The 23,866-nt window shown below is 45.3% G+C and overlaps 1 protein-coding gene across 5 annotated transcripts in view; it reads right to left on the minus strand.

The window, feature by feature from the left end:
• Nucleotides 1-7,426: 7,426 nt before the first annotated feature.
• SLC45A1 (solute carrier family 45 member 1) overlaps nt 7,427-23,866 on the minus strand; it is a 91,969-nt gene continuing 75,529 nt past the window's right edge. For 4 of the 5 annotated variants that reach the window (XM_065575139.1, XM_065575138.1, XM_065575137.1 and 1 more), the window contains 7 exons: nt 23,034-23,126; nt 19,969-20,193; nt 17,312-18,021; nt 15,668-15,821; nt 13,881-14,057; nt 9,548-9,753; nt 7,427-7,785 (listed from right to left, as the gene is read on the minus strand). In XM_065575139.1, coding sequence (XP_065431211.1) covers nt 7,519-7,785; nt 9,548-9,753; nt 13,881-14,057; nt 15,668-15,821; nt 17,312-18,021; nt 19,969-20,193; nt 23,034-23,126 — 1,832 coding nt within the window. In that variant the 3' untranslated portion in view covers nt 7,427-7,518. The remainder of the gene's footprint in view (nt 7,786-9,547; nt 9,754-13,880; nt 14,058-15,667; nt 15,822-17,311; nt 18,022-19,968; nt 20,194-23,033; nt 23,127-23,866) is intronic. The other variant, XM_005287046.5, reaches the window with a different exon arrangement.

A 23,866-nucleotide genomic window follows, 5' to 3' on the forward strand; every position in this document is an offset into this window, starting at 1 on the left:
TGATCATATGTTTTCAATGGTGCCTGAATTGCTGGTTGTCACAGATGGCTACCTCTGGACCGGGGAGGTGCTGAGAGTGACTCCTCCTGTCACAATTGGCTACTCCTCTGAAATCTTTTTTAAATTTGGATACAAGTAAAACAAGATTGTTCTAATTTTAAAAAATGTATTCAATTAGAAAAAATCTAATTTTATGAGTGTCCCAATTTAAAATAAAGATTTCACAGAAGTCGAAATTGTGACAAGGTCCAACCCATCTGCCACAAATCCCTACCCCTAGACCCAGGAATGGGAAATTGTGGGTGTAGCAGATGGTGACAGGACAGCAAAAAAAAAAAAAACAACAAAAAAACACAAAACAAAACAAAACTAGGTGTCAGTAACTGCTAGCGGTAGGAAATTGGTACGTCGAGCAGTTTGTGATGCTACATCCCTGTCCCAGCTTTGCCCACCCCATTGAGTCAGTTTTGTGCCCTGCAGGTATTCACTATGGTGTAACAGTGCCATGGTGCTACAGAGAAGATGGTGGCACATTCCCATTCCTGAGCCACCAGGGTCTCTACGTGTTTGGGTCGCTGGCTGCCAGGCTCAGCTGGGCCCCGGGCTGCGGCTCCAGCTGGAGGCTGGGTCGGGGCAGGGGGGCTTTGCTGGCCTCAGTCTCTGTGCTGAGCAGGCTCTGGCTGCAGGACGTGAGGGGGGATGAGGGACCCCCCCCAGCCAGGGTTTGCTCCTCTACGGCAGGCTTTGGAGGAGGTGGCTCAGCAGCTGGGAGCCTGCATCCTTGTCCATCCCCGAGCAGCAGGTTGTGCAATGGGTGTATGCACTGGAACTAGCACCAGTGTACTGCTGCAGAGCCAGGCTCTGCTGGGTGTGGGCTGCAAGAGTTAGAGGGAGAGGCAGAGATGATGCAGGAAATGGGGGCCAGGAGGTGACGGGCCAGCAGCCATGAGCTGAACCCAACAAGCTGCCGGACTGTGATGTCACCATCCATCCCTTCAGCTGTCTGGCCAACCCTTCAGCCCTCCATGCGTCCCGCTGTATGCCATAAACACCCCTGCACCCATCCGCATGCCTTACACACTCATCTAGCTCCATATGCATCCCTCTGTCTCTCTGATTGTCCGTGCAGTGCCGAGCACAATGAGAACTGGACCCTGAGTGAGGATTTTGGGTGCTGCAGTAAGGGAGCTGTGGGGTGATAGTGCGGGTCTAGGAATCTCTAGTCCCAGCCCCACTTCTTCTGAGCCCAAAGTTATGACCAGGAGTTCATCCTTGTTGATCCCAGACCTCACGGCCCCATAGACAAGCGACTGGCCACTCACACTGTGACCCAGTTACAGCAGTAAAGTCTCCCCAAACTCTCTATGAAGATGGAGGGTGGGCGGAATGGCTCCCTGAGCCTAGCAGGCCATATGGATCCTTTCCAGTATGGCAGGGACCATGGACATAGGCAGATAGATCTTGCTTAGGACATGGGAGACCAAAGGGGGGGGGGGGAGTGCAGGGGAGGAGGCTGCATGCCTCTGAACATGACAGGTGACATGGACCCTCCCCTGGGTGACATGGGGGGCACACAGAGCCTCTCCCAGAGCAGCTAGCTCCTGCCTGGAGCATGGGAGACTGCTTTTTAATTTAAAGAGCCGTTTTAAAGCCTCACATTGGGCATCAGTTAAATATAGGGTAATTATTGTTTGAAATGCATAAACAGAGACCTTTGGCTATTGCTTGAAAACAAGTTTAGTTTGAAAGGTATTTTATAAGCATTATTTGAAGCTTCCCTGAAAGTTTTTATTATTGAGCGGCATGAATATTTACCAATAAAACCCAATCTCTTCATTTTAATGTCAAGTGTTAGTTTCCATATTATTATCCTGATTCATGAGGATTTTTTGGCTGCTTTATATATATTTACTACAAAATAAGTGATTTGATGTTATGTAGCATTTATAAGCCATACCATAGGGATAAAAATTACTGAAATAAAAAATCAAAGCCAGTGAGGCAATGAAATTGCTGTGCACTCCATAAAGTCTCCATCACACACACCACCTACTAGCAAGTGGCTGTCGGAAAAAATCCTGTGCTTGTTTTCCCCACCTGTCATAGGCGCTAAGCGTTATTTTTCCTGGGGTGCTTCAACCCCGCTCCTCCCCAAGACCCTCCCTCCGCCTCTTCCTGGCCCCGGCTCCCAAGGCCACACCCTCACTCCATCTCTTCCCGCCCCAACCCCTCCCCCGAGGCCACTGCTGACCGCCACCCACTGCTCTCCACCCTCCCCCAAGCGCTTCCCCCAGCCGCCGAACAGCTGTGGCTAGTGGGTGCTGAGCACCCACTATTTTTTTCCATTGGTGTTTGGGCCCCGGAGCACCCACAGACTCACTACCCGAAGACACACTCCTTCCTTTGAATCTGTGAATGGAAAGACCTGCCTAGGAGCTAATCAAGCTACTCTGATTATGCTAACACATGACCCCCAGTTTCTCACAAACACCTTTGAAGGCTACTTATCTTGGTGCACTTAGAAGCATCATATATTAATTAGCATTTACTGGAAAATTTGTTTATGCTGCAGACCTTCTGTTCAGCAATTCAAAGAACCTTGATTTATAAAGGAAGAAATCTGACCTTTACACCTGGACCCATAAAGAGTTTGGCCCTGCTCCTGTGAACACATGCAGTCACTGGATGTTTCCAGGCCCAGGACCGGCGTTAAAGCGAGATGTTCACATGGGTACCTGGGGAGAGGCGAGGCAGGCTGCAGCTGGGGTCGGGGGCTAAGGTAACACTCCAGGGAGTGACTCTGGGCTGGAATCTGGAAAACCCAAAATAACCCAGTGCCCCCACTGGAGATCACCAGGAAGGTCACAAGGCACAACAGGGTGGGGACTGGAACACACAGGAGAATGGGACTACACTGCCCATGATGCAACAGGGCCCGTCAGAGCATGGCAGGCAGGACCATATTAATCTTTTGTCTTCACCCTCTCACTGTGAAATCAGTGTCTCCCAGTGCCAGTGCAGCTACGATCTTTGCCTAATAGCAGCACCAACCACTCAGGGCACAGCCTGTCACTGCAATCCCCACTTCCCTTCCTACTGGCCTACGGATTGGGAAACAGTGAGCAGAAGTTAAGTTACCCTAGTAAAAGCTCTAATGGTATTCAACTAGAACAGGGGGAGGTAACCTATGGCACGCGTGCCAAAGGCGGCACGTGAGCTGATTTTCAGTGGCACTCACACTGCCCGGATCCTGGCCACCGATCCAAGGGGCTCTGCATTTTAATGTAATTTTAAATGATGCTTCTTAAATATTTTAAAAACCTTATTTACTTTACATACAACAATAGTTTACTTATATATTATAGACTTATATAAAACCGTTAAAATGTATTACCTTAAATTAGAGTGAATAAATGAAGACTCGGCACACCACTTCTGAAAGGTTGCTGACCACTGAACTAGAACCACTAACAGGAAGTTATTTGTCCTGGTACTCACTGTAATAGTGTCTGACCAGAAACAGTGACTGGAAGCTACTTGCCCCAGTACGCTAACAGCATCCCACGGGGAACAGTGACCGGAAATAATTTACACGGGTGATCTCACCTGAGGTTCTAGGAGGTTGAATGTTACCTAAATTTTACCTGATTTTTTTGCCTCTGTCTTCACGCACAAGGTCAGCTCCCAGATTGCTGCACTGGGCAGTACAGCATGGGGAGAAGGTGATCAACCCTCTGTGGAGAAAGAAGTGGTTCGGGACTATTTAGAAAAACTGGACGTGCACAAGTCCATGGGGCCGGATGCGCTGCATCCGAGGGTGCTAAAGGAGTTGGCGGGTGAGATTGCAGAGCCATTAGCCATTATTTTTGAAAACTCATGGCGATCGGGGGAGGTCCCAGATGACTGAAAAAAGGCTAATGTAGTGCCCATCTTTAAAAAAGGGAAGGAGGAGGATCCGGGGAACTACAGGCCAGTCAGCCTCACCTCAGTCCCTGGAAAAATCATGGAGCAGGTCCTCAGGGAATCAATTCTGAAACACTTAGAGGAGAGGAAAGTGATCAGGAACAGTCAGCATGGATTCACGAAGGGGAAGTCGTGCCTGACTAACCTAATTGCCTTCTATGATGAGATAACTGGCTCTGTGGATGAGGGGAAAGCAGTGGATGTGTTATTCCTTGACTTTAGCAAAGCTTTTGATACGGTCTCCCACAGTATTCTTGCCGCCAAGTTAAAGAAGTATGGGCTGGATGAATGGACTGTAAGGTGGATAGAAAGCTGGCTAGATCGTCGGGCTCAATGGGTAGTGATCAATGGCTCCATGTCTAGTTGGCAGCCGGTTTCAAGCGGAGTGCCCCAAGGGTCCGTCCTGGGGCCGGTTTTGTTTAATATCTTTATTAATGATCTGGAGGATGGTGTGGACTGCACTCTCAGCAAGTTTGCAGATGACACTAAACTAGGAGGCGTGGTAGATACACTAGAGGGTAGGGATCGGATACAGAGGGACCTAGACAAATTAGAGGATTGGGCCGAAAAAAAACTGATGAGGTTCAACAAGGACAAGTGCAGAGTCCTGCACTTAGGACGGAAGAATCCCATGCACTGCTACAGACTAGGGACCGAATGGCTAGATAGCAGTTCTGCAGAAAAAGACCTAGGGGTCACAGTGGACGAGAAGCTGGATATGAGTCAACAGTGTGCTCTTGTTGCCAAGAAGGCTAATGGCATTTTGGGCTGTATAAGTAGGGGCATTGCCAGCAGATCGCGGAACGTGATCGTTCCCCTTTATTCGACATTGGTGAGGCCTCATCTGGAATACTGTGTCCAGTTTTGGGCCCCACACTACAAGAAGGATGTGGAAAAATTGGAAAGAGTCCAGCGGAGGGCAACAAAAATGATTAGGGGTCTGGAGCATATGACTTATGAGGAGAGGCTGAGGGAACTGGGATTGTTTAGTCTCCAGAAGAGAAGAATGAGGGGGGATTTGATAGCAGCCTTCAACTACCTGAAGAGGGGTTCCAAAGAGGATGGAGCTCGGCTGTTCTCAGTGGTGACAGATGACAGAACAAGGAGCAATGGTCTCAAGTTGCAGTGGGGGAGGTCCAGGTTGGATATCAGGAAAAACTATTTCACTAGGAGGGTGGTGAAACACTGGAATGCGTTACCTAGGGAGGTGGTGGAGTCTCCTTCCTTGGAGGTTTTTAAGGCCCGGCTTGACAAAGCCCTGGCTGGGATGATTTAGCTGGGAATTGGTCCTGCTTTGAGCAGGGGGTTGGACTAGATGACCTCTTGAGGTCCCTTCCAACTCTGATATTCTATGATTCTATGATTCTAAATCCCAGACCATAGCTCCTGATCCCCCGGGAAGTATTTTGGTTTTGGGGGCGGGGGCAGGGCAGGCGCAACCCATTAGGCGACCTAGGTGGTTGCCACGATTTGGGGGGCGGCGACCGCAGCGGTACTTCGGTGGCGGGACCTTCCGCTGCCTCTGTGGGGGGGGCGGCATTTCGGGGCAGGACCTTCCGCCGCCTAGGGTATCAGAAAAGTTGACGACGCTCCTGGGCGGGGGGGAATATGCTTTGAAACTTCAGGTCCCAGGATACCCTTGGCCAATGGGGATGGGGGAGGTGTGCAGAGGCTCATGAGAGGGAAAGAATCTACATCTTTTCTGATTTGGGGCAGGGGGTGGTGGAAGAAGTGAGGCAGGTCTTGCAACTAAGCTCCTGTGATTCCCTTGGGGTTTTCAAACTACAACTCTCAGATTCTCATCTCTGTCAACTAAGTCAGGGCCCCACCTTCCACATGCTCTGGAGTTTTAAAGCTAGAGTTATGGGCATATAGCCTTGATAAACTACCCTCTTCCTGGGGCTGCTGTAATGTGTCTCCACCAGTACAAGAGGCTCTGTTCACACAATCCCAGCCCCCTCCAGGGCCTACTCCATGCAGTATTTCGGGACTTGTTGCAATGGGGTGGCCCCTTGCTCTGTTGCTGGGAGTAGCAGGGGATTTATTGATGGTCTTTTGCCTCCTTCAGGTGCTGATAGAGGATACCATGGTACACCTCGGTAAGTGCAGACAGGGCTGGTTAAGTGTTGCACATACACCATGTTGCACTAACAAACCCCTAGTTTCTGCATCCCTCAATCACAGCTAGCGCAGAATACGTAGCCTTCTTTACTGAAGACCCTTAATGATGGTAGAGCAAAACTGACTTAAATAATGTAAATACATTGAGAAGGTCTTACAGCTATGTCATGGCAGAGTACAGACTTCGATTCCATCATAAAGAATCATCTATTGTTGCTGTGTAAGAGCAGGTCACTGCAGTTTTATTAAGTGAAACCAAAACTTTTCCCTGATGCCTTTGGAGTATTTGGCTAGACTTCTAAGCACATCTGAAAACTATTATGACAGGACGGTATGTGCTCTTTCCTTCAGCACATCTGCTCATGAACAATGATCACGGAGGGCATGAAGCTATCTGGCTTGCCTTTGGTGGCTGTGCCACAAACCCTACTTTTGTATAGTGGCTGCATAGAACAAACGAGCAGGGGACAGCAAGTATTTAGAGCAAGTGGGCTGCTATGACCCACTCCCAAACAGCTGCAATTTTTCATTGTTGGTTTGAACACGGAGGGACTCAAACACTGGATTGGTTGGAGCGAGTCACAAACCAGCTGAAAAACTTGTAGGTAACAACCAAGTAGTTTGCACTGAAACACATGTTCTCTGAAAAGACAGCAGGTTTTCTGTTGCGATCCCCAATATCCTTGGAGGACCGAAGCTCCTGTGTTCATGGTATGAATTCTGAAGACCCCCGCCCCGGGGCCACACGCCCGCAGCCGGCGGAGGGACCCAGCGGCGATTCGTGCCGGGCAGCGTCGGGAGCTCAGCCCCATTCTCTGGGCTCCCGCAGACTCACTCGACACCGGCGCCTGCGAAGTGCTACGAGAGGAGCCCGGACACTAGGGGCGGGGCTGGGGGCGGGCACTGCCGAACAGGACAACGGGAGGGAGGCGGAGAGACGGAGTAAGTGCGGCACCCCGCCCCCTTTGAGGGAGGGCTCGCAATCTCAGGAGCCAATCAGAGGTGACGTCACAACACTCTTGGAGTCTTGCATCTGAAGAAGTGAGGTTCTTACCCACGAAAGCTTATGCTCCCAATACTTCTGTTAGTCTCAAAGGTGCCACAGGACCCTCTGTTGCTTTTTACAGATTCAGACTAACACGGCTACCCCTCTGATACTCGGAGTCTATTGGCTACCAGCGAGTAATAGGCGGTGCTAATCAGTCGGGTCCGACGTGGCCTTCTCCCCCGACACCGGGCGACCTCTGGGACAGCCCCGCTCCGCCTCCCCCGCCCGCCTGCGCAGCGCCCCGGCGGGACCGCGGCACCTGCCGCCCGGAGGGATACGGAGGCACAAGCACTGTTCGTCTGAGTTGCTTTTATTGTAACGTGTCTCATACGATTAGTGCCGCTTCCCCGGCCCCCCGGCCCCTCGCTGCCGGCCGATCCTGCCCTTCACGCGCTCCGCACCAACGGCTGCTGCTCCTCCGCCAGCTCCTCGTTGGCTGGGATCTCGTATATGACACACAGGGAGGAAAACAAACAGCCAATGAAAGACACGAGGCTGGCAAAATACATCACCCCGTTAGCGCTGCCCACCATGGAAGTGATGGGTCCCATCACGATGGAAACGAGAAGCTGAGCTAGGAAATACTGGCAGCTCAGGAGAGAGAGATCCACGCCCATCCCCCGCTTGGTACCATCGATAGTCGAGCCTGCGAACTGTTCAAAGGGAAAGAAAACCATAGGAGAAAGAGAGAGAGTAGTTTAGCAAACCAGAGCAAAATACGCAAATTGTTAACGGTAAAGTTTAGTAAAGAGCAAGTTTAGATACCTACAAAGTTAGGCGGCAGCGGAGTAGGAGGTTGTGAATCGCAATTGTGCCTAAATTGTGGTGGAATCTCCATCCTTAGAGGTTTTTAAGGCCTGGCTTGACAAAGCCTTGGCTGGGATGATTTAGTTGGAGTTGCTTCTGTTTTGAGCAGGGGGTTGGACTAGATACCTCCTGAGGTCTCTTGCAACCCTAATATTCTATGATTCTAAAAAGGGGACTCAGGCATCGAAAAACAGGATCTAGGTGCATATGTATCTTTTTTGATCCCACCCTCACTCTTGACTGCTTGTGGTATTTCTAGCTCATCCATTCTGTTGTGCTCAGTGTGGCTTTGGAAATTCAATGTTGATAACTAATGAATGCATATTAGAAAAATAATCCCAACTATACATACAAAATGATGGGATCTAAATTAGCCGTTACTACTCGAGTGCGATCTTGAAGTCATCATGGATAGTTCTTTGAAAACATCTGCTCAATGTGCAGTGGCAGTCAAAAAATCTAACAATATTAGGAACCGTTAGGAAAGGGCTAACTAATCAGACAGAAAATATCTTTATGCCACTATATAAATCCATGGTACGCCCACACCTTGAATACTGTGTGCAGTTCTGGTTGCCCCATCCCAAAAAAGATGTATTATAACTGGAAAAAGTATTGAAAAGGGCAACCAAAATTATTAGGGGTATAGAACAGCTTTCATAAGAGGAGAGATTAAAAAAGTCTGGGACTGTTCAGCATAGAAAAGAGACAACTAAGGCAGGGATCTGATAGAGGTCTATAAAATCATAAGTGGTGAGAAAATGAATAAGGAAGTGTTATTTACCCCTTCACATAACACAAGAACCAGGGTTACCCAATGAAATTAATAGGCAGCAGGTTTAAAACAAACATAAGGAAGTACTTCACACAACGAATCAATAACCTGTGGAACTCCATGCCAAGCAATGTTCTGAAGGCCAAAAGTATAACTGAGTTATAAAAAAGTATTAGATAAGTTCATGGAGGATAGATCCTCAACGGTTGCTAGCCAAGATGGTCATGGATGCAACCCCATGCTCTGGGTGTCCTAAATTCTCTGACTGCCAGAAACTGGGACTGGACAACGGGACAGATCGCTCAATGATTGCCCTGTTCTGTTCATTCCCTCTGGCATCGGCCACTGTCGGAAGACAGGACACTGAGCTAGATGGACCATTGGTCTGACCCAGTATGGCTGTTCTTATGCTTCCTGATCAGATTCTGCCAAACACCAGTAAAGGAGCATTAATAGTGTCCAGGCCAGCACAGACTGAGCTATGAAAAAATAACTTAAAATAAATCTTCAGCTTCTCAGCAATATGCAGCAGAGGGAAAAGGAGAAGGAAAAAGAAGTAAGCATAAAGAGGCTGGGAAGGGGGGGAAGGGCAAAGGAAAATCAATAGAGATGAAGAAGATTCAGTTCCCTTTCTACCCATGGCTGTCCACATAGTAGAAAGAGATTTTTAAAACAAGTTAATTCTAACTGATTGTATGTGCAGCAGAAAAAGAAAAGGAGTGAAAATTTCTAGTTTAACATGATCTGTCTTGGCAGAAGGTTGTCTTAGCTATGGGTACTGTAGAAACTTCTGCACATTATGGTTTAAAAACATGTAGTAGTAGGAAACGTACCTTTTTACTCTGGTAGTAATCACACAACAGAGAATAAGGGAGTGTGCAGAGTGTTGAAAACAGAATACCATAAGTTATGCATAGAGATAAAATCACATAGATATTTCTGGAGAGTGTAGCCAGGCCTGTACCAAGTCCAAAAGCAAGATATGCAATGAAATACAGGGTGCGAATACTGAAGTATTCTTCCAGCTTTTCTAGTGCGGCTGTAAAATAGAATTTAAGAAAATAAATTGCACAGAAATATATAAACAGATGCTGTTTATTTTTTTAACCTTCTGTTGTGATTACATCCCAGTTGCCCTGGTCTTTAACCTTCTCAAAGCATTAGAATTATTGGTTTATTTAATTATGGAAAATAACTTTCCACAAACAATAAAGGAAACTTGTAAGATATTATATTTCTTTTTCTTAATCTGATGTCATAATTTTTATTTTTGCCAATTGTTTTGAAGTCTACTTTAATGCAAATACTTGTAAAGTTAGCATATGTGATACTGTATAAGGCTGGAGTGATCAGCTCCTGGTACGGTCAGCTTTTCAAGTCACGCAGAATAAGACCTTTCACACAGAGCATGTTAAGAAGGTAATTATGAACTGAAGAATGGCCTGTCTATCTTTCCTTTACCCACATTAAGGCTTTTAAGGTGTATATCCCCATGTTTTCTGAATCCTGTTTATTATTAATCTGTGGTTTATGGATACAACTTTAACAGGACTATGACTGAAATGTAAGATCTTTAGTGGAGAAATGATTGATAAATAAGGGCCAGATTCCACCATCTTTCTTCATGCTGAGTAATGCCTTACTTTGCAAGTAGTCCTGTTGAAATCAGTGGCACTTCTTGTGGGGTTAGGTGCTATCACTCCTCAGTTTGAAAAAGGTTGGCAGAATTGGGCTTTAAGAGATTATTTGAGAGGAATTAGTATCATGAATAGCACTTAATTTGAAATGTGCTATGTTGGACTATTTCTACTTGTAATAAGTGATGTACAGATCAATTATCTTATTTAATGGGACTGCGCATATAGGAAAGCTGTCCCAAAGTGTGCTTGGCTTTCCAAGCATGTGAATAACCAAAAAGTATACATATTTCACATGGTAAGTAATTTATAGGGCTAGATTACCCTTACTCAATGTCACAGGGTGGGAAGGCCCCTTTAAGGGAGTATGGACACAGCTCCACCTGTGTCTGGTTTTCCCCTGATGCATGGGACAGAAATGGTAGATGAAATCTAGACCATAGGAAGCATGTAAACAAGGTGAGATCACAGGCCTATGATCAGATGAATACAGATTGAAGTTCACCTGCTTTTTAAAAAGGGGGGGTTGCCTAGTCTTAGTTTAGGTGAGATTCAAGGTCAGGATATGATCTGGAGGGGAGTTCTCCCCATAGCCAGGTGGAAAGTCTGTGAGAGAACCCTAGAAAGAACAGGAAATGCTGGGAGATTTTCTGAGGGCTAGAAGGACAGTGGGAGCCTTGGGATGGGCAGATGGACTGATTTGTGAAACTCGGCTAGCTAGGGAAGGACTGATTGTGCTGTGGGTCGGCCAGTAAAAAGGTTGGTTTGGGCTAAACAAAGCAAACCCCAAGAGGGGAAACATTAACTGAATCACCTATTGTGCAATGGCTGAATAGCTCTGGGCACAGGAAAGGAAACTGTGACATAGTACTGTGTCAAGAGTGGTGAGAGAGCTGTGCCCTGTGACTCATATCAATTAGTAGCCTACACCAAATAGTCCCATTGACTTAAATGATATTACATGTGGTGTAACATACTACTGATTGTGAGAAAAGGATATCCAGCATATCCCATAGGAAATATGAAAGATCATTCACTAACAGTCTTAGGCAGGAAAGCATAATTACCTCCATTTTACAGAGGGGTTACTGAGACACACCAAGATTAAATGATGTGCCCAAAGATTACAGAGTAAATTAGCAGCAGAACCAGGATTGGAATACAGAGTTGCCTGTCTTCCAGTCCTGTGCAAAATCGCTAGATCACACGGCCTCCCACGTATGGACAGTATGAAAATTAATCGTCTTGGCTGATTCAAGCCTGCTGATCTGCCAGTATTGCCAAGTCTTGCAATAATGTAAAGCACTTTGCACATGTAAGACACCATATTAGTACTAGATCTTACCCTAAAAGTATGTGTTCTCATGGGTGAATTGAGAACATTTAATATGTGGCTTTTAGACTCAAGACAAGAGGATAATAAACATGAGTGTATTAAAAGAAACCAGTCTATATTCCTGCTTGCTTGTATATCTGTGGTAATGCAGAAGTGGCAAATCTTTACAAATTTATAAATTCTTCTTTCGTAGTCTTAGGGGTTTGGAACTGCACATTTCTTGAAGGACTGCCACTTCTAGAACAAAATAAGTTGTCATGTGGAAAAAAATGAATATATTTTAGGGGTACTGTATGTTTTCTTCTCAGTGTGTATGCATAACTTGTGCAGTGTTACTATTTGTCAAAAAACAGAATTCTACCCAGAAGAGGCTGCCTGTTAGTGGTGAGTGAAGGAATTGCACTATGGTTGCCTGAGCTTACAAAAGCATTACACTCAACCTGATACCATTTCTATTTGTGTCTGTCTGTCTGTCTGTAGCACAATAACCTTTGAATGCTACAGCTATTCAATTTCAGGAAACATTCAAGGCATCAATGGCCAGAACACTATTGCTTTTTGGGAAAATCAGGAAGCGGAAAGGAGGGAAATAGGGGCCACATGAAGCCCTGCCAGCTCTTTAGTACAGCCATAATTTTAAGCCCCCCAGCAATTGTTTTAGATCAAACAACTGACAGATGGTACCCATTAATGTCTTCCAGCATAACAGTAGTCCTAACTCATCTCTGTCTATCCTACCAATGGATAGAATTGTATAAATGGAGGGCTGGAAGGGACCACAAGAGGTCATCTAGTCCACCTCCCTGTGCTGAGGCAGAACCAAGCATACCTACACCATCTCGGGGAGGTGTTTGTCTAATGGGTCCTTAAAAACCTCTAATGATGGGAATTCCACACCTTCCTTAATAACGTATTCCAGTACTTAACTATCCTTTGTAGTTAAAAAGGTTTTACTAATATCTACTCTAAATCTCCCTTGCTGCAGATTTAACTGATCGCATTTCTTGCTCTACCTTCAGTGGACATTGAGAACAATTGACCACCATCCTCTTTACATATTTGAAAACTATTATTAGGTTCCCCCTCAGTCTTACATAAGGTACTCCTCTTAATGCACCCCACAATTATATTAGCCTATTTCACAACTGCACCACACAGTTGGCTTATATTAAACTTGTGACCTACTATAACTCCTAGGTCCTTTTCTGCAGCACTGCTGTCTAGACGGTTATTCCCAATTTTATATTTGTGCATTTGATATTACTTTCCTAAGTGCAGTAGTTTGCACTTGTTTTACTGAATTTAATCTTGTTGATTTCAGACCAGTTCCCCAATTTGTCATGGTCATTTTGAATTTTAATCTTGTCCTCCAAATTGTTTGCAACTCCTCCCAGCTTGATGTCACCTTGATAAGTATACTCTCCACTTCATTATCTAAGTCATTAATGAAAATATTAAATAGTACTGGACCTAGGACAGACCTCTGTGGAACCCCACTATTAATGTCCTCCCAGTTTGGCAGGAAACCATTGATAACTATTCTGAGTACAGTTTTTCAATCAGTTGTGTACACACGTTACAGTAATTTCATAGCCACATTTCCCACTTTGCATGTGGGACTGTGTCCCTGTGCATATGGGTGGAAGGATGAATTCTCCCTGTACATAGGGTGTGTGGGTGTGTGAATGCAGGGCACACAGAATCCTTAGCAGCTGCAGGGGAGTTACAGGAAGTCTCTGCAATAGAGGCACGTGGGATGGTAGCATACAGGGAGCTTATGTGGGAAAATTGAGGGAGGCAAGGAACCCTTGGTGCGTACAAAATGCTCAGCTTACACAAGCTATGAGGTGTGCAACTCCCCCATACCTCAGTTCACCTACCTCACAAGAGTCTTGTGAAGCTGTGGATTACTTTATGAACAGTGCTATACAATGACAACTTTTTTATTGTGACTAGACTGTTGGATGTCTGTGCTGTCAATGCTAACAAGTATTAACTAACAGAAATAGTATATAGACAGACAAGAACTGCTAATTAAAAAAAAAAAGATTTTAGGGCAGAAAAACCTTCAAGTAGCACACTAATCTGCAATATAAATGCCAAGCTCAAAACAACATTCTATACTGCAGAAGCAGCTTTTCAGAGGCAATTTGTTCTTCTCTCAGCAGTATGGGAGAAAGCTCTGCTTAGTACCTGAATAGAATGCAGCACTGAATGCATAGATACACATTCCCCAACAGCCCATGGTGACCCCAGCATTGTATTTTTGATATTCATCAGAGTTGTGAGGGGCTTTAGGATTGCCTTGAAACACCACTTCTCCCATGAAGTCTGTGTAGAACAGCAACATTCCCTCAAACGAGAGCCAACCTAGAAGAAGCCAGAAGCAATATTTATTTATTTAAATTTGAATGGCATCTTTAAGCTCCCACTCCAAGCTCTGGATGCTCTTCCATATTTTAGAAGTCCCAGCAGTAAACAAACTGTGTAACAGTCTATAATATACTCCACAGGTTGCCCTTATCATCATGGGAGTTACCTGAGACACTGTCTCTCTCTCTCTCTCTCTCTACTGTACTGTAATCTGCATCAAAGTCAGTCAGCATTTTAAAGGTTAAAACCTACCCCTTGAACACCACCTGGAATCACCAAAGGCAGACTGCACTGGTCAGAGCATTGATCAGAGCAAGAGAAACTACAAATGGGTTACAGAATTCTGAACTAGCTTCAGTTTCTGAATGGATTCAAGATGTAGCTTTCACAGAGCACATCATAGTGGTCTAGTCTTGCGATGACAAAGACATCGATTAGTGTAGCAAGGTCTGAGAGAAATGGCTGCACTGATCTTTCCAAAATCAGATGGGAAAAGTGCTTTTAGTTATGGCGACTACCTGGGACTCCAGCAGCATCCTCTGGTTCAATAAAATTCCATAGCAGCGAATGCATGTTGCAAATAGTGGCTGTACTCCCTCACTCAAGGATGCTGATGCAACAGTTAATCTGGTTCCTTCTGCCAATTTATTAATATTAACTCAGTCTTCTCTAAACTGAGCCTGACCCATCAAGCCTTCGACAGTCACTTGGCCACTGCATTAATAGATGGAAGGTGATGGAGGTGTAGAGCTGATTGCCATCAGAATACTGAAAATACCACAGCCCATGTCTCTTACAATCTTTCTTAGGGAGCCTCATGTACACATGGAACAGGAGTAGAAAAAGAGTTGAACCCTGTGTTGACTCACATGAGAGTGTCCCTGGCACAAATAAAAGAAAATATCACCCATCATTATCCTTACAGCATGTCTAAATGAACACACACTGTGTGGTAAGCTAAGGTATAAATCTACAGAGGTCCAGCATACTGCACATTAACAGTCTGTGCGCAGAGTCCACATGAAGAGTTCCCTAGGGAACGGACAGGTAGTGGATAGCACACTGGAGCTCTGAAGATTAACACGCCAGTTTACTGCACAGTGAGTTTCATCTAGAAATGCCCTTAGAGGCCTCTTAGCAGATAAACGCTCATTCAGTAAGAAGTCCAGTACCAGAGGACAATGTCAAAGGAGGCTGATTTGTAAAATAATTTTTAATGATAGAATTTTCAATTTATAAAGTCTGCTCCTAATTCAGTTTCTTGTGTGTCCCAGTACATATACTCACCCTAATCAGAGGTAGGTTTCCTTAGTGCCGATATAAACAAGGAATTATTTTCTTGATAAAAATAAATATGTATTCTTTATTTATGGCAGAAAATAATCTAGTTATAGAAGAAACAGAAGAGACTTTCTGGAGTTTGGAATACTATCAGTCACCTCCGTGGAGAAAATTAAGACCCAGTTAGTCAGTAGTCCTAAGCAAGGGACAACCACAATAGATCAAACACTTCAAAATATTAATCTAAACTGATTCTTAAACCATTTTCTTCTGAAGGAAAATATGATTACTTTCATGGTGAAAACAACATGACACTGCAGATTTACCTAGGAAGTGGTTGATGCAGAGGTTACGCAGAGTCTTGGGCATGTGGCAGATGGTTGAACAAAGAAGTTTCATGGAAAGTGATTGCTCAGACATCTCACCGGATCCATTCAACTCACTCTCATACTTCACACCATTCAGCAAAATATTAGCAACCTGCACCATAAGAACTCCAAATCAGAAAACAATATAAAAACAAAGCTGTGTTATATTACATTTCTTTGAGGTCACTGAGAGTGTTGCCATAAAAAGTAAACATTGAGAATAAAGATGAGTCTAGATTCAGTGGGGATGCAAGCAATGGAGTAAATAAGTTAATCATAAAATGCAAAGTAGTGTTCTGTGCACTGTTCTGGATTTCAGTGGATTTGAAACAAGTATCTTTCACTCTTATGGATTTCTTTGGGAACCAAATTTAATACTGGCATAAGTGGACATGAATCCAATTGAAGTGAATAGGAGCTGTACTCATAACAGGGGTGCATTTGGCCGCAGGAATAGTAGGGGTGGTGCAGACAAAAGGACCTCCTTTAATTTACACACTTATGTTAGTTGCTTTTCCTACTATTCCATACACACATGGGGTGAAATCCTGGCCCCACTGAAGTCAGGGAAGCTAGGATTTTACTCACAGTGGTAAATTACACTCATTTTGCACAGCTACTGAATGTCTAGTTGGTGCATGTTAAAGTACTTCCGATTCCCTCCTGCACCTTTTAAGACCAACTTACACCTAGCATGTAATTTACACCACCATTTATTTCACTCCTGAATTTTGCTAAAAGATTTACATGGGTGTTGCACCTGCTAATATCAGGCTATCTTTGGCTGAGGTTGGCTCATGTTTACAAAGGGCTGCCGAATGCGTTCCCTATACAAAATGAGCTCATTCACAAGCCTGAAAACAGAAATATGATGGCAAAAAATATTTATGTTAAACATGTTTCAAAACACAAAATGTATAAATGGGTAAAAAGACAGCAAAATAAACATACATAACGGGACAGTTGCCTCATTTCTGCTCCCGTTATGTACCAGCATAGAGGTCCCTGGCCTCCTGCAGATTCCCAGGAAACCACTAGGTTTAGGGCCAACCTTTTCCCAGGAGCTGGAAAATCTCATTTTTCCTGATGAGAACATGGGTAGTAGTCTTCATGAGGGGATGCTCACAGCAAAACGCATCCCCACCCACCATTACTTTGATTATCATTTCATGGGCTGTGAAACAATTGTGGCTAACATTATTAACCTCAGAAATGCTGATGCAGATAATTTGCCTCTGCACCTTGTGTTATATTGTCTGAGGGGTGGGAAAAGGCCCACATTATTCCCTGGCAGAGAGTCCAAATCATAAATAATTTCCTGCAATCTCTTACTAATTTTTGTTCTCGAAATCCTCTCCCTCTTATTAATAGACTCATATTATGAGTTCTTATATTGTATTCCCATCATAGCTTTCATAAACAAGCTGTTACAAAGAGCCCTTAATCACAAGTGTGCATAGACAAACAAAAAAAGTCAGTCATTATGATAAAAGTATATATTTAGGCATTTTAAAATAAAAGGTAAAACTATCTAACAAGATTAAATGAATGTTCAAATTACACGGTCATGACATTGTTTCTGGATATATTTTCTCCCCTTACCTGTTGGCTGAAGGTTACGTTTCTTCTCCTGCTACTTTCTGGACAATATCCTGTGACAACATCTGGAATGGCCAAGGTCTGAGGCCTTTTCAGAATCCCTATTGATCGTGGCTTTATTGCATCCAGTGAACCCACCCTTAGTGCATCTCCATCTGGCCCTGGATTTACAGAATTCTCCCCTTGGTCCAGGATTCCATTTTCTTGACAGTAAAAGCCCTCTGGCACCCTGGGAAAGCTGACACTGATTGCCTGTCTCGGCAAGCTAGCTGGGATTGCTAAATAGCCATCATACCCTCCTGTGAAGCAGTCTATGAGTACGCTGTCAATATTTGAGGTCCCAAATGATGATGCAAATTCATTAATTCCTGTCAAGGAGTTGTCTCTGCTGTTAAAACTGCCATATTTAGGTGTGAGTGGGCTCAGAGGGGAAATTGGACTTGTAAAACTGAGATTTTCATTTATACCTTCCTCAAACAAAAGAGGTGGAGAAGGAGGAAGAGGAAGACTTGGACTCTTCATCACTTTTTTCTTCTTGCTAAAAGACTGCAGTGGTCTTTCTGGAATGCTAATTAGAGTCAAGACAGTAGTGATAGTCAATATTATTGCTGTGAAGACATAGATGACACGGAGCTGCCCTCCCACAGCTCTTCCAAAACTGGTTTTATCCCAATTTATTCCTCCAACAACATAACCAAAGCCACCTCCAAGACCTGGTGGGGAAAATAGATTAAGATTACCTTCCCCAGCCAATCCCTAAAGAAAAAAGGCAATGAAACACAGCAACATTTGAATCATGAGTTCTGAGCTACATTCCCAATTCCTAGTTAATCACTTTAAAGATTTCTCTCTCTTAAATACAATACTAAACAATACAATAGCCTGCACCAAAAGCACATTAATGATGACACAGAGAGGGGAAGGGGTGTCATAACTATAAAGGGAAGGGCAACAGCCCTCCTGTGTACAATACTATAAAATCCCTCCTGGCCAGAGACTCCAAAAATCCTTTTACCTGTAAAGGGTTAAGAAGCTCAGGTAACCTGGCTGACACCTGACCCAAAAGATGATTTTTACCTTTTTCTTTAATTAAAAGACTTCTTTTTAAGAACCTGATTGATTTTTCCTTGTTTTTACATCCAAGGGGGTTGGATCTTGATCCACCAGGAGTTGGTGGGAGAAAGGAGGGGAATGGTTAATTTCTCCTTGTTTTAAGATCCAAGGGGTTTGGATCTGTATTCACCAGGGAATTGGTGAAGAGTCTCTCAAGGCTACCCAGGGAAGGGAATTAGCACATTGGGAGTGGTGGCAGCGGACCAGATCTAAGCTGGTAGTTAAGCTTAGAAGTTTTCATGTAGGCCTCCATCTGTACCCTAAAGTTCAGAATGGGGAAGGAGCCTTGACAAGGGGGTTGATGCTGCACAAGTAACTGATATAAAGAACTTGAAGCCAGCTCTAGTCCCAGATTTGCCAGTTCATTTTAGGACAAGTCACTTAACCTTTGTATGTGTCAGAGTCCCCAGCTGTAAAATGACAACAGTGATGCTTACCTGTCTTATGGAATAGCTCTAGGATTAAAGTGCATTTCTCCTCTGAAAAGTGGAGAAGTTAAAATTGATCCTTCATCTCAATAGGAAGCTTTTCCCTGTGTGTATTCAGAGTCAGATTAGCTCAATTTACTGAATAATGAGCTGGATACACATTTGAAGTGGCAACACTGTTTAAAACAAACACTATATAAAATATATAAATTATACAAGCGCCATTCATGTGGTGACAGCCTTAGGCCAATGTCCTTTCTTTCATCACACACATATATAGGGCAATACAGAAGAATGTTTTATAAATCTGTTGAAAGAGGAAAACTAGACTGCAGAGTTTGACAGCTAACAATGAAAATAAGGGTCAGCTGGTTTAGGGCACCCAGCAGGATTTGCCTCCTCCAATAAAGCCAATAAAAATGGTATGTTCGCCTGAGTATTCTCATCTCCTCTCTCTGTGAATATTATTGCTACCACATCTGTTTGAGGGGGGTCTCATGAAGAGCTGCTCAAGAATTTAGTTTATTTCTATTTTTACATTTGTTGTGAAACTCTGACAATAAAACCCAAACTGATAAAGGGCAAAATATCACAAAGTTACTATAATTTATACACTGTTTATTTTTTAAATTACTGAAGTTACCTATTGAGTTATGCTTATAGTAGAGGAAAAGAGACAGTTCCCCAACCCAAAGCTGTATGTATCTTTACAGTTCAAAGACCCATAGTATATACCAGGGGTTGGCAACCTTTCAGAAGTGGTATGCCAAGTCTTCACTCTAATTTAAGGTTTCACGTGCCAGTAATACATTCTAACTTTTTTAGAAGGTCTCTTTCTATAAGTCTATAATATATAACTAAACTATTGTTGTATGTAAAGTAAATAAGCTTTTTAAAATATTTAAGAAGCTTCATTTAAAATTAAATTAAAATGCAGAGCCACCCGGACGGGTGGCCAGGACCCAGGCAGTGTGAGTGCCACTGAAAAATCAGCTCGCGTGCCATAGGTTGCCTACCCCTGGTATATACACACATTTGTGCCATGCTATTCTATATTGAATCTTGTCTGCTCATAGCTAAATGGCTATATACCATGCAAGAATAAATAAAAGCGCATACCTGCTAACAAAGCATGGATGTTAAGCCCCCTGTCTTGATCCACTGGGCTACACACATCCATCATGTAAGCATGACTGGGATTGTCTGCCGAATCTGCACTAACGTCCATTAGGACCACCCCACAGATTGTGAGAATGATCCCCCATTTATGGTTATTCACAGTGTCAGCTAAGGCGCTGCCAATGTCCCTTCCATTCAGCATAAGTGAGAGCCCCAATAATGCTCCTAGGAACAAGGAATTAAATTAGATCAACCGGGAGGAAAAAATTATGAAGGCCCATCCTTCCCTGCTCTCCAACTGTTATTCTACACTAAACTCAGTACAGCAGGTAGCCTCATTCACAGTCAGATCACCACAGACCAGGGGTTCTGTGTGGTTTATGGAAAGATTTTGGATCTCTGTTCCCGACAATGTCCAAACTAACTGAATTATTTGCTCTTCTTAGATCCAACCTCAAAATTTAATGAGCACTTTCCATAGTTTGTTTGTTTGTAGCATTTCCTTTCTGCTGACAGTCCTTCACATAGGCCTAGATCTCTCCAGATCTTTGAGCAGACAGGATGCTTCCATGCATATACATCTCTAGTTGCCCACACAAGAGGCAGTGGGAGAGTGCCCTCTGTCAACACTACAAGCTAGGGGTGTAGTTCCCAGGTAACATACATATACTCACACTAGCTCTCATCAAGCTATTGCAATTATAAATCATAATGTAGCCACAATAGCACAGGCAGTGACAGCATGGCTTAGTTTTACTGAGTACATTCCCACCAATTTCCCACAGGTTTGTACTTAGTATAGCTAAGCCATGCCTCTGCTGCTGTTACCCATGCTACCATGGTTACACTACTATTTAGACTTGTGCTAGCTCAATGAGAACCGGTGCGAGTATGCGTACATGAGTTGGGAATCACACACATAGCTCAAAGATTAGATGTAGCACTGTTCCACCCTCCTTGAAACCCTATAGATACCCCTCTACGGGAGCTCCACATAGAAGGAGCTTCATGGTAGGGTGTGGGGAATAGACTGTCAACACTCAACAGCACCATCCACTGCAAGTGCAGCAGATATAGGAGGGAATGCTGCTTGAAACACTAACTGCCCTTTGCTTCCCCTTCCTGCGGGCTACTGCACAACAGTAGGGAGACTCAGCCAGAGGCAAACTAGAAGACTCCTGCCTCTCTGGATCTGTCAGCCCCAGCAAACTCTAGAGAGCCCCATAACTCTCCCCTGGAGCAGGGAACCTCTCTGGCCCCCTCATGTTGGGGCTTTCACTCTGGTAAAGGCTATATGGGCAATAGTCTATGTATTTCTCTGACCAACTATAAATCCCTTCTGCTTTTGAGGAAACTAAAAGCTGAGGTCAGCAAATGGGATTAAGTGTAAAATTCAACCCAAACACCATTGCACACACACCTCATTTTCAAACACTAACCAGCTAAAGCTCACAGCACCTCTCTTATGGAGAAAAGGAAACTGGTGTAGTGAAGGCCAGAGATTCTACCAGCAGGGATGGCAGGTTTGTAGAAATTTTGGTGGTGCCCAGAACCCGCCCCAACTCCACCCCCCACCTGCCCAAGGCTCTGGGAGGGAGTTTGGGTGGGGGAGGAGATCTGGGGTGCAGGCCCTAGGCAGGGGATTGGGGTGCAGGCTCTGGGAGGGAGTTTGGGGATGGGAGTGGGTGTGGAGGGAGGGGGTGCAGGTTCTGGGAGGGAGTTTGGGGAAGGGAAGGGGTGCAGGGGGAGGGGGTGTGGGGAGAGGGCTGTGGCTGCAGATGAGGGGTTTGGGGTGTGGGAGGGGCTCAGGGCGAGAGTAGGAGTGTGGGGGTGAGGGCTCTGTCTGGGGCTGGGGAGTTTGGGGTGTTAGAGAGGCTCAGGGCTGGGGCAGAGGGTTGGAGTGCAGGGGGATGAGGGCTCTGGCTGGGGCTGGAGATGAGGTGTTTGGGGTATGGGAGGGGCTCAGGCAGAGGGTCAGGGTGTGGAGGGGATGAGGGCTCTGGCTGGGACTGGGGATAAGGTGTTTGGGGTGCTGGAGGGGCTCAGGGCTCAGGCAGAGGATTGAGGGTGCGGTGTGGGGGTGAAAGCTCTGACTAGGGGTGTGGGCTCTGGGGTGGGGTAGGGCTGGGTATGAGTTTGAGTTTGGGGTGCAGGCAGGCTGCTCCGGGACGGGGGCCAGAGAGGAGGACTCCCCACAGCCCTTTCCCTGCCAGTAGCAGCAAGCTCTGGGGGAGGAACCCTCCTTTCCCGCCCCCCCAGCAGGACACTCACCCCCACCACTGTCACTGCATGTGCTCCTAGGGCCCCTCTCGGGTCCAGGAATCTCCCTTGCCTCCCCCGTGGTGGGTGCTGGGGGATACTGCGTGCACCTCCTCCCCAGCTGTTGCCCCTGACTGTAGCCTCATTGGGGGTGAGGGATGGGGCTGCCCCTTGCCCAGCGTGGGGCAGGAGCAGTGACTGCGGGCGGGGGGGGAGGGGAGTCTGTGCTGGTAGAAGGTCTCGCCGGAAAAGGGAAGGGCCTGAGGGGGAAGGGCAGGCTCAGAGTCAGTCTGCCCTGGCAGTAGAGAAAGGGGGGCATTAGGACCCTGCGGCAGCAGTTGCTGCAGGGAGGCAGCATGGAGCTGCATGGGAGAGACAGGGACGCTCTGCTCCAGGGGCTCTGGGAAGGCAAGAGGGGGCCGGGGAACACTCAGGGGAGGCGGCAGGTGGGGCCGGGGGGGGACACCCGGCCCCAAATATTGGTGGAGCTGGGCTCCTGGGCTCTGAATATTGCTGGTGCCCGGGCTGGTGCTGATGTCTACCAGAGCCACATGGCAAGTGTCAGGGCTGGAATTAGAAGTCAAGGTCTTGGACCCCAGTCCTATGCTTTGTTCACCAGCTGTGACACTCACCGCCCTGCACACTTGAGGGGAAGGGGAATGGGGCTTTCCAGGTCAGAGCATTGCACAGGGAGGAGAGGGGAACAAGAGAACACTGCCCGGGAGAAGAGGTTTTTCACTGTCTGTTTTACATATTTTGAGATTTAAAGTTATTTTGCTTTTATATTTAAAAAAAGAAAAACACACCTATTGCCAGGACCAGAATGAAGGGCCGCCTCCTGCCAAATCTTGATGTGCATCTGTCACTCCAGGCCCCCAGCAAAGGCTGCAGCAGGAATCCTGAAACAAAAATGACTCATAAGTAATGGACATTTCTGTAACCATCTTGTTTCACCAAGACTTCATAATGGGAAGTTTAAAAGGCAGGAATTGCATCATTAAGGCAGAGTGTGACCTTCTCGATCAATAGTAGTCATCTATGCCCAGATTTTGAAAAGTATTAGGCATTGCTGTGCTTGGTGTTGCTATGCCTAATTGATTTAGGAACCTAAATCTTATTTTCAAAAGGGACATAGGCACTTGAAATTTTGGCTCCTAAGTGCCTACATGACTTTGGAAATGAGATTTAGGCGCCTTATCAGTTAAGTGTTGCAATGCTGAGTACAGCAAGACCTAAATACCGTAAAAAATCTGGACCCTAGGCTTTTGCACTATTTACTTCTTTGAATTTCCTGGAGTGGAAGCTGTAAACTGTAGTACATTGTGTAATGCTCAGCTGGTACCAGTCTGACACAATACAATCCATACAATCCAATCCACTTCAAAATAACAGTGGAGTTTGACAAAAAGTGTAAAATGAATGGGCAATTATTTTATCCCGTGAAGTGCTCTGTTCTGTATGAACGACTTTACTGCCTTAAACCGGAACTTCCTTATGAGGCTAGCAGTAAGTCAATGTGTAAATCTGAATGTTGCCTGGATTATCCTGGGCCAGGTAGGGATTCAGTGACTGAGGAAAGGAATTATTTCTTCTCTTCTTCTGTAATCAGTTTTAAAAGTACAAAGAGACAGAAGGATGT

Source organism: Chrysemys picta, chromosome 21 (genome assembly GCF_011386835.1).
Source record: "Chrysemys picta bellii isolate R12L10 chromosome 21, ASM1138683v2, whole genome shotgun sequence".
In the NCBI taxonomy this organism is placed as follows: domain Eukaryota; kingdom Metazoa; phylum Chordata; order Testudines; family Emydidae; genus Chrysemys; species Chrysemys picta.